Source organism: Gavialis gangeticus, unplaced genomic scaffold (assembly GCF_001723915.1).
Source record: "Gavialis gangeticus isolate Ggan-Ray unplaced genomic scaffold, GavGan_comp1, whole genome shotgun sequence".
In the NCBI taxonomy this organism is placed as follows: Eukaryota; Metazoa; Chordata; order Crocodylia; family Gavialidae; genus Gavialis; species Gavialis gangeticus.
The window spans coordinates 19,134,796-19,145,576 of NW_017729015.1; the positions used below are offsets into that span (position 1 = coordinate 19,134,796).

Consider the following 10,781-nt stretch of genomic DNA (forward strand, 5'->3'; position numbering starts at 1 on the left):
TGCTCTATCCCCGCCCGCCCCCGCACGGGGTCTCAAGACAGCCGGGTCGAAAGGTGAGCATGCCCTTCTCTGGCCTCTTGTTGTCTCAGGTGAGCCAGGCCCCATGGGCCCCCCAGGGAAGGCTGGCCCGAAAGGAGATAAAGGTAACTGGAAGGAGGGAAGGGGAGGCAGGGAGGGGTCCTGGTGACACCGCGGTGCTCCCCGCACATCCCCTCCGGGGTCTGGGGTCTCACCTGTGTGCTGCTCGTGGTGAGAAGGACGCAGCCCCCATCCCCCCAGCCCCAGTCGGCATCAGTAGCCTCATCAGAGCCGACCATCCCCTGCAAGGAGAGGAACGAGGCTGTCCTCACCCCGGGGCGATGCGTGCGTTGCCCCCCTTGCCCCGTCACACCTCTGCTCACTCTCTCCGCAGGGGATGCATGCAGTCTGCCGGCCCCTGACAGCTGTTCCCAGACAGGTAGGTGCCTTCCTTCTCTGCTCGCTCAGCTCCCGGATGGACCCCAGGGGTTGCCAGGACCATCAGCCCCAGAGCCACGTGCCGAAGGCCGGGGATGCTACAGACTAGCTAAGGGACCAGCTCCAGTAGCTGGGAGGATGGAAGAGCAAGGCTCGATATGACCAAGGTGTCCTACCCCTTGCACACCCCCGTTGCCCCAAGCTCTGCCACATGCATCCACCCTCTGCTTCCCACGAGCTCCGGGCAGGTGGGATCGTTCCTGGTTTGCAGACCCAGAGCAACACAGAACACCAGCTAAGGCTTCCCCGAGGGGCTGCCTCTGGCATATGCAGAGAGCAGCCCCGAAACAACTCATCTGACCCTCCCCTGTGCCCTCTCCAGGCATCTGGAGGTGGGATTGCAGCTGTGCCTGGGTACAGCTAGGCTGGAGAGCAGCAGGGCTGTGCCATAGGGTGCCTGCCCTGGGCACCTCCCCTACGGCTGCAGCTCAGGGCTCTGGGTCACAGCTGGAGCAGGGTCAGCCCCAGCCACGGTGTGCGTGCCCGGCGTCCCAGCCAGCATCCCTTCCCGGGAGCCGGGTGCAGGAGCAGGGCCTGGCTAGACTTGAGGGCGGCGGAGAACCAGTGACCCCCTCCCTTGCCTCCCTTCTCCATGCGCAACGCTTCCCCGGCCAGCAGCCAGGAACTGCAAGGAGCTGCTGGAGCAGGGGGATGCGCTGAGCGGGTGGTACACCATCCAGCCCCAGCCGGGGAGAAGGCTGACCGTCTTCTGTGACATGGAAACCGATGGCGGAGGCTGGCTGGTGAGTCCGGCTGCTGCCCCGGTGTGAGCTGGCAGGGGGGAGGGAGGATGCCGGGGTGGCAGCGGGGCAAGGGCTTGGCTTCCAGGGGGGCTCATTAGGGTCCAAGAACAGGCAGCCAACTCTGGTCTGTTAGGCTTTCGAACTGAACCCACCCGGTCTCAGCGAGAGCACCTGGGTGCTGGTGGCACCAGGTACCCTCAGAGCATGTCATGCCTTGGGTGCAAGAGGCCTGGGGTCAGCACCTGAGCTGGGGAAGGGGATCTGCAGAGCTTGCTGGGATCACCGGAAGGTCCCCTGGCCACGAGCATTGCAGCCGGCCGTATGGCACTCAGCTCCCTTCCCCGCACGCGGCCTTTGCAGCTCTCCCTGCGCTCTCCCAGGTCTTCCAGAGGCGCCAGGATGGGTCAGTGGACTTCTACCGGGGCTGGCAGTCCTACAAGAGGGGCTTTGGGAACCACGCATCCGAGTTCTGGCTGGGCAACGACAACATCCATTTCCTCACTAGCACCGGTAAGGAGATGGAGGGGCTGCACCAGCCCCCAGGGAAGCTGGGGGAGCTCAGGGCCGAGGCCAGAGGCTGCACTCGATGGAGCTGCCAGCTCCCTCCTGCTCCCTCTGCCTGGAGATGGACCGTGCTGGGAAGATCCAGGAAAGCGAGGTGGCACCGGGGCGTGCTCTGGGCCTCAGCATCTCCTCCACTGAGCAAGAAGCAGCAGGGGCCGGACCCCCCCCGGCAGAAAAGGCCGGTGCCAAGCTGCAACGGGCAGGGACAAAAGGACTGTTGTAGAAGCCACCTGCAGCTGCCTCTGCCAAAGCCAAGGGCCAGCTACCGGCAGAGCCGGCTGGGCGCCGAACGTGCTGAAAAGAGTCCCAAATGGGTTTTGCGGTTGGCTAGCAAGGGCAGTTTCTAGGCAGTCTGAGGATCCGTACGAGCTGGGCTGGAGCCTGTTGCATTTGTGGGGCAGCTCCATCCTTGCTATTCCCTTGCGATGCTGAGAAGCAGGAACGGCCCTGTCCTGGGTCACGCCACGGGTCCATGGTGCCCAGTCTCCTGTGTCGCACCAGATGCTGGAAGGGAATGGGCTGGCTCTGACAAGGTTTCCCCACCTCCAATTCCTCTCCCACTTGCAGCCTCCAGCACTGGGGATTGCTATTACCTGGGTAACAACAGCAGCTAGGAGTCCTGCCTGCAAATCAGTGCCTGCTGCCTGGGCGCTGTGCAAAGGCAGAATGAAAACGTGGCCTCTGCCCTAATCGGCTTGCAAGCATCCCCTCCGGCCAGAGACCGTGTGTACAAGCAGGCAGGGAAAGGGGAGGGGGTAATGAGGCCGACTTGGCCAGTAAGGCAGGCTGTTGTCTTGGCAACCCAGCACTTTAAGGGCTGTGAAGTTGTTTTCTGCGCATGGTGAAAAATAAGTGTCCAGCAGGCTAGGGGGGTGGGCTTGGGGCTTTTCCTCCCCCCGACCCACCAAGCAGGCTAATGGCATTGCAGGCGGGTCTGCAGTCCCCGTGGTGGCAGGGAGACGTGGCGTCACCCCCACGCCGCTCTGTTGGGGACTGATGCCTTGTTCTCCCTCGGGCACCAGACACGCACCACCTGCGCATTGACGCCAGGGACTTCAACGACAGCGCCACGTTTGCCACATATACCAGCTTCAAAATCCTGAGCGAGCAGGAAAAGTACGCCCTCGCCCTGGGCTCCTTCCTCGACGGCAACATGGGTGAGTCACGAGCGAGGGCCGCTCCGTGGGTGACCTGGCACCAGCTGCCAGGCACGGTTGGCTGTGGCAGGGGTGAGCAGCTGGGCCCCGGTGTGCCAGCCTGGCCTGGTGCCTGTGCCATCTGGTTAGGGCAGGTGGGAGGGTCTGTTGCATCTGCAGTCTCAGGCATTAGGGCTGTTAAAGACAAGGGTAGCAGGGCATGTAGCTACGGACAGAAGCCACAGAGGAGAAAGCCCGGTGGGCACCACCCCAGAAAAGAGTGCAAGAGAAGCAGCTGCTCTGCGTATCAAGAGCAACCAGCAATGTAGAGGCAAGGCTCTGCTCTCACTGCAGCCAGGGATGGCAAGAGCATCATGAGCTTGTGCGCAAGAGAAAGTCCAGCCAGGCCAAACCACGTGGCACGCGTCTTCTCCCCTCCGCAGGAGACTCCTTGAGCGGACACAACAAGCTGCCGTTCTCCACGATGGACAAAGACAACGACAACTTTGAGAACAGCTGCTCCATCCTCTACAAAGGCGCCTGGTGGTACGGGAAGTGCCACTCCTCCAACCTCAATGGGCTCTATCTCAAGGGGCAGCACAGCACCTTTGCCAATGGGATCAATTGGTCCGCGGGGAAGGGCTACCACTACTCCTACAAGTACGTGGACATGAAAATCAGGCCCCAGTAGGCAGAGCCTCTGGGTTGGGAGCTGCCTCTCTCCCAATGGCAGGGTGGACGCCCGGCTGGCAAACGCCCCCTCTGCTATTAGGAGAGGCCAGCTAGGCAGCAGCCTGCACTTTGGTCTTGTCCCCAGATCCTGGTGCAGACTGATGCATCTCTCCCCCTCCACTCCCAAGTTGGGAGTCTCCCCTGCCCACATCCAGCACCCTACCTGGTGCAGCAAAAGCCCCCCTAGCTCCCATTGCAGTCTCCTTAGCCCTGGCTCCCCTGCTGTAGGGCTCGGAGTTGCAACTCCTGGGGTCTGTTCCCACCAACTTGCTCAGTGACCCCCTTCTCCGTGCCTCAGTCTCCCCAGCTGTAATGTGCAGGTGATACCATCCTGGGTCAGACCTGACTAGAGTCCAAGAAGAGGCTATGGAAATGCAAAGTCTGACTGTGCTAACAAATGCCTAACAAGTGGCCGGGTCCAGCCCAGCTGGACCCAGGCAGCACCAGGCTGCTTGGAGGGGCCTGGGCAGAGGTGCTCTGTCTTTCCCCCAAGTGGGTTCCCCCTTGCTCTCTTCTCCCTCTGGTACTCTGGGGGCTCCTGGCAGTCTGTGTGCATGGCAGTGGCTTTGAATGCAAGCCCTGCACTTCTATTAAAGATGCTCCCACTGCTGCTAACCTGCTGCAGTCTCCCTTCTCCCCACGCTTTCCCCTGCCCCCTCTCCACGAAGCAGAAGAGCTGCTCTTGCCATTAATGAGCAGACCAGGGGCTGAGTTGTTTTCCTCTCCAGCTCCTATCCTTTCCCTGAGTGCAGCCCCCCTCCTTATCCCGCATGCCCACAGCTAATAGTTCAGTGCTGCAGACTTAAGGTGGAAGCAATCCTCTGTCTCTGTGCCAAGCTACTGCAGTTAAGGTCGTCTTGCTGACCTCTGCCTGGGGCTCTGCCATCGTGAGTGATAGCCTGCTCAGTGCGGACTGGGCACAGTTTCCAGCAGGCCCAACACCCACAGCGGAGGGACTGATGTTTTTCAAGAGATCTCAGCACAAGCCCAGGCATGGATTCCCCCGAGAGCAGCTGAGACCTAAACAGTCTGGTCCCAGCTGTGGGTGTGAGGCCATGCGGGCTGGCCCGGCTCACTGAGGCTGGTGATCGGGGCTGGGTTTCTCACTTCTCTCTCTTGCAAATAAAGTTCTGCCGTGTTTAGAACAAGTTTCCATATGATGCTTTTTTTTTGATCACTCACTCGAGCGCTTGCTGTTGACTCCAGAGGCACAGGTCCTGTTCCGCGCCTCCAAGCCCTCTGCCCTTTGCTCCAGCCAGTTGGAAGACAAGTGATGAAAAGTCTTGCTAAACTCCCTGAAGAAAGGTGTTTGTACCCAAAAGCTTGCAAAGAACAATTTTCCCCAGCTATTTAGCTGGTCTAATAAAAGATCTCACATTTACCCAAAGAACCTTGTCTGCCTGTGTCCTCAGACCAACACGACTATAACCAACAAGGCTTTTCAAATGCCCCTCACTGCAACAAGGGGTTGTATGCAGGACCCCAGCAACCTCTCCCCAACAGGAGCTCTGTAAGCACCCACAACAGGTACAGAGAATATGAACATTAGGTTAGGAATGGGAAGATATGCAAGTATCCTGGAATAGCAGCACGAGGTCCCAGCTCCAGGGAGGACCAACAGTTCATGCCTCAGCAGGGTACCTGTTGCACTAAGAAGAACTGGTCTTCAGTACTTGAGATGCAGGAAGATCATCCACAGGTAGGAGGATTCCCCCCATGAGAGGGCAGCATTTCACAATGTTTTCTTGTTTTCTTTCTCCTCTTGGTCCACTTTCTTTTGCGATTGGCTGGGTTGATGTTGGAAGGAGGTCTTTAAGTAGTCGCAGTAGGATGCGCGCTTGAATTTATGTTCTGCAGAGGGAGAAGAGCACCGAGGAGAAATTATCTGGAGCTCAGATTTCCAGGCGTTTGATTTTTGATGAAGATAGTGAAACACAATTTTGGCTGTCCCCAGATTGCACATCGAAATGCGACATGTTATACTTTGAACTTGCACGTTATAGTTTGAACTTATCACAGAGCATGGAGATTGGGTTGTGCAGTATTGTGGGTTTGGTTTTTTTTGGGGGGGCGTGGGAAGTGTGGTTGCCTCAAACATTTTTCATGGGTCTAATAATTTGATGCATGGAGATGCAGCAGAAGAGGAAGGAGGCAGAGCAGCTAAAGCAGTGTTTTTCAATCTTTTTTCATTTGCAGACCCCTAAAAACTGTTGAATGGAGGTGTGGAACTCTTTTTGTTAGCGTGGGTATTCACATACTTGTGATGGATCAACTTTTGCAGACCCCTTAGGCAAGGCTGCAGACCTCCAGGGGTCTGCGGATCACAGGTTGAAAACCACAGAGGTAAAACATCATTTTGGGAGGGTTAAAGAGATCAGGACTGTTTAGTGGAGCAAGAAGGCAAACTAGAAAGGACTCGTGTGAAAGGACTAATGTTTCCAGACCTGTAGAGCCACACCTGCATGACGGGCCATAATCTGGAATGGGTGGTTGTGGAATTACTCTAGATGCATGCTAGCGTAACTGAGATCAAACACTGATCCTTATTCTGTGAGCTTCAACGAGTCACTATAGCTTTATCCAAGTGCAACTAAAACCGGGATGTGCCTCCTGCATTTGCAGCTAAAGTGTTCTGATGGGTGAGATCATGCTAAGCTGTCCTTGGAAAAGGACAGATTTCTTATTGCAGTGGTGGACGAACCATGGTTCATGAGCAGCATTTCACTCCCTGAGACTTTAAATGTGGGCCCTGGAGAAAGAGAAGCAGTCTGATGCTGTGCACAGATCACAGCCTCTGGGGCATGCATCTCTCAAAATGTTTGTGTCCTGTGGCTCTTGGTTGGGTCAAGATTTTGGTCTGCAGCTAAAAGAGCTAGGAAGTTTGGCCACTCCTGCTCCATAGGTTTGACATCAAGAGCTCACCGCCTGGTCCCTCCAGTAGACAATAAGCTCAGAAACATGAACCAAGACCAGGATTCAAAAGTCCGCCTTTGGATGAAAGGCAACAGGATCCTGCTCAACCTTCTCTTAGGTTCCTTTGAAAATCCCAGCCCTTGTGCCCTGAGGCTTACTATTTGCCCATTAATCAATAATTACACCCGTATGGACAAGTGTGAGAGGCAGAATTTATTGAGGCTGATGGTTGTTAATTCATGGAAGGGGCCCTTTATTAATTGGCTATCTTGGGTGGTAAATCCAGGGCCCAAATAGCATCCAGCAAGCCCAGCTAGGACTTCCTAAGGGTAGATCACAGTGGTGGTTTGGGTAAACTGGACGGTCCAGCTGCAAGTGGTGACCACAAACTTATTCGGCCTTTTCCTGTTGATCCCTGCTGTGCTACTACCGAGGGACTTTGGTCCCGACACTGATGGTCCCGAGAGCATCTTCATTGGCCCCGACCTCCTCTTTTTCAGCCATCTGGCTGGACTCAGCCAGGAGAGAGCCTGCTGGCACTTCTCCACCATCTTCTTCTTGGCTTGCAAGGTGAGGTAGCACAGGATGTCTTCCGAGGTCCGCTTCACGCTGAAAGCGCAGGACTGGAGGTAATTCTTGGTGACCAGCTTCCACTTCTGCACCCTGTCTTCTGCTTGGTATTTCTCATGGTCCGCTGCTAGCTTCTGCAGCTTGTCTCTGCTCAGCCGCCCCTTATGGGCATCGACAGTGATCGGGCTAGCATTGCTAGAAGCCTTGTCGTGGGCGAACACTGTCAGGATGCCATCCGCGTTGATGTAGAAGGTCACCTCCACCAACAGCATGCCACGAGGGACAGGGCAAAGGCCCTTCAAGAGGAAAGAGCCAAGGAGGTGGTTTTCCTCGGTGGTCGCCCCCTCCCCTTGGTAGGCTCGGATGACGAGGTCAGGCTGGTGGTCGTCAAAAGTAGTGAAGGTCCGGGTGACCACAACGGGGATGGCCGAGCAGCGTTTGATCAGGGTGTGCATCTTCCCTATGCCTGCCTCGATCCCCAGGGACAGGGATGCTATATCCAAGGCAAGCAAGCTCCGGGTGACCTGTGACTTGTCCTCCACGAGGATGGCAGCCTGGACAGCTGCCCCAGAGACCACGGCTTCCTCGGGATTAAGGCTTCTGTTCAGCTGCCGGCCTGCAAAGAAATCCTGGAGCAGCTCCTGGATCTTGGGAATGCGGGTGGAGGCGCCGACCAGGATCACATCGTGGATCTGGGCTTGGCTTAGACCTGCATCCTGCAGCACCCTGTCTACAAGCTCCAGAGTCCTCTGGAAGAGGCCGGCACACAGCTCCTCAAACTGGGCCCGGGTGATGTCTGCATGGAAGTCGATCCCTTTGTACAGGTCGTCCAGGCGGACACTGGCTTTCCCATTGGAGGACAGCAGGCGCTTGGCTGTCTCGCAGGCCATCCTGAGCCTCCATACAGCTCTCCTGTCCTGGCTGATGTTCTCCTGATGCTTTTTAAAGAATTCTTCTATGAAGAAGCTCACCAGGCAGTTATCGAAATCATCTCCGCCAAGGCAGGTGTCCCCCGCCGTGGCCCTCACCTCAATGATGCCCCCATCCATGGTGAAAACGGAGATGCTGAAGGATCCTCCACCCAAGTCGAAGATGAGCCCGTTGCGTTCTTTGCTGCTAGGGTTGTCTAAGCCGTAGGCCAGGGCAGCTGCTGTTGTCTCGTTGAGGATCCTCACTGTATTGAGGCCAGCAATGGTCGCGGCGTCTTTGGTGGCCTGGCGCTGGGAGTCGTTGAAGTGCGCCGGCACCGTGATAACGGCGTGGGTGACGGGATGTCCCACGTAAGCCTCCGCCATCTCCTTTAGGTGGCCCAGCACCATGGCAGAGATCTCCTCTGGGAAAAAAGCCTTCTCCTTGCCCTGGTAAGACACTTGCACCCGGGGCTTCTCGTTCGCTCTCACGACCTGGAAAGGCCAGAACGCCACCTCTGCCTGCACAGCTGGATCCTTGGAGCTGCGGCCAATCAAGCGCTTGGTGCTGAATACGGTGTTCGGCGCGTTGAGGGCTGCCCGGCTCTTAGCCTCCTCTCCCATCATCCTCCCGGTCTTGGTGAAAGCCACGCAGCTGGGCACGACGCGGGCGCCCTGGTCATCGCGGATTATTTCTACCTTGCTGTCCCGAAAGAGCGCCACGCAGGATTTCGTGGTACCCAAGTCGATGCCAATTGCAGGTCGTTTCAATGCAGGTGTGGGTGACCGCTTCTGCATGATGGCAAGAGGGATTCTCTTTGTCGGCTACAGGTTAGGAACTTCATAAGTTCCTAACGAAGGTCTGATTTCCCTCAAGAGGGCTGGTAAGCTGTCCAGTGCATGAGGTTTCTCCTCTGCAGGGCTGCTGGTAGCCCTGTCCCCAGGACCCTGCCTTCTCACCTGGGCTAGACGCCCTTCTTCTTGGCTGCCTCTCTCGATCAATGCCATTGATGGCTGTTGCATGTGCTGCAGTGACTTCACAACAGATGTCACAACAGGAATGGGAGCCTGCAGCCAATCATGGCTCTATTTGTTTTACCATGCAAGGGTCTTCTGTTGAACGTAGCAACCTCACCACCCTGGGAGGCAGCAGCGATGATGATGGGAGACTTGATCCCTCCTGTTAAGCCCAAGCTCGGTTCCTAAACTGCACCCGGAGAGGAACGTAATAGAGATCAAAACCTCACGTGAGAACAAGGTGGTTTTGTACTTTCGGACCCAGCCAGACACCTGGAAGTCATTAGTCACTTAAAAAAACCCTCTTGATCCAGAGTTTTAATGTGTTTTTTCCTGTGGGGTTGGGGAAGAGACAATATATTATGCTGTGCTTCGCCCCCCAGACCACTGCACACGAGTGCTGGGTGATCTCTGTGCAGCCACTGCTGAGCCTGTTACACAGCTCCCATGCTCCAACCCAGAGGCAGCTGCATTTTGGCACATGATGAATGACCTCGACAAAACTTTCTCACAAGTTGGCAAAAGCCATGTAATTCTTCAGAAAGCATGGGCTATAAAGAGTCTGAAGTGGAAAGCTCTGTTCATAACACGCTGGCAAATCTTGGAACATGAAGGAGAATGAAAGGTGAGACAAGCTTTCTTTGTCAGCCCGTGCTCCCCGGCCCGCCGTACAATCCATCAGACTTGTTACCAATTCACGCCGAACCATCCGCTGTTTTTGGTCCAATAAGGTCCCAAATTATTCCTTCCTTCAAAGTGCAAGGTATTTGGCTATAGCGTCTTGACCCCCCACTACCAGCACCCCGTGAATACTGTTTGCAAGACCGTGAACAACTTTGAATAGTCCACTTCAGCGGGGACCAATGTGAAGCCGGAGCAATCAAAACGCTTGCTTACTGAATTCTCTGCAGTAGCAGCCTTTTTTAAAACCCCGCTGTTTGATTGATTAGTCTTTTTTCTTTAGGGATTTTAATTGCCGTGACAAGCTGGGAGCTCAAGTTTGGCATGGAGTGAGACACCTCTTTTCCTCGGGAACTCAAGACACTTGGAAGCCCTGCTGCGTGCCGCGATGTGGCTTTTCTAGGAGGAGCAATCCCGATCGGCCTCCGTGCTCCTCTGCTCCCCAGGGAAAAATGATTTCCAATGCAGCGTGGCCTTTGTCCGTCAGGACCGGAGCTCAGAACAGCACCCACCCCCTCCGCCGCCCGGAAAAGGGCCGTGGCGCAGCCGCGCTCGCTCGTCCCTCGAACACACAGAAAAACCAGGCTGTTCACGCACGGCTGAAGGGCCGTGTCCCAGGTGTCAGGTCTCCTGCGCGGGAGGGGAAAGCTGGAGTGACACAGCCCCGTACAGCACCAGAACCACACACACAGCGGGGCTGGGCGACACACCAGTGTGCGTGACACTGGGGAGGTATGCCATTGGGGGGTGACATGGGGAGGGTGAGAGACACTAGGATGCATGTGACACTGGGGGTGTGACACGGGGAGGGGGGTGTGACACTAGGATGCATGTGACACGGGGAGGGGGTGTGACACTAGGATGTGCGACACTGGGGGTGACAGGTGTGGGTGCATGACACTGGGAGGTGTGTGACACTAGACGTGACATGGGGTGTGTGTGTGACAGGAAGGGGTGTGTGACACTGGAATATGCATGACAGGAGTGTGCGTGACATGGAT

At 56.4% G+C, this 10,781-nt stretch overlaps 2 protein-coding genes across 2 annotated transcripts in view; one reads left to right on the top strand and one right to left on the bottom strand.

Annotated features, from left to right (window-relative positions):
• Positions 1-4,102, top strand: part of LOC109294206 (ryncolin-4-like) — a 5,089-nt gene extending 987 nt beyond the window's left edge. The window contains exons 3-8 of the mRNA XM_019512512.1: positions 90-143; positions 413-457; positions 1,132-1,259; positions 1,640-1,769; positions 2,846-2,980; positions 3,403-4,102. Of these exons, the coding sequence (XP_019368057.1) occupies positions 90-143; positions 413-457; positions 1,132-1,259; positions 1,640-1,769; positions 2,846-2,980; positions 3,403-3,650 (740 nt within the window). The 3' untranslated portion in view covers positions 3,651-4,102. The remainder of the gene's footprint in view (positions 1-89; positions 144-412; positions 458-1,131; positions 1,260-1,639; positions 1,770-2,845; positions 2,981-3,402) is intronic.
• Positions 4,103-6,802: 2,700 nt separating this feature from the next.
• Positions 6,803-9,502, bottom strand: LOC109294207 (heat shock 70 kDa protein 1A-like). Its single transcript, XM_019512513.1, has one exon. It carries the CDS (start codon positions 8,878-8,880, stop codon positions 6,928-6,930), a length of 1,953 nt encoding a protein of 650 aa, XP_019368058.1. The 5' UTR covers positions 8,881-9,502; the 3' UTR covers positions 6,803-6,927.
• Positions 9,503-10,781: the final 1,279 nt, after the last annotated feature.

What these genes read in the sequence shown, in the direction of transcription:
- LOC109294207 (XM_019512513.1), bottom strand. Translation starts at nt 8,880, where the DNA reads ATGCAGAAGCGGTCACCCACACCTGCATTGAAACGACCTGCAATTGGC.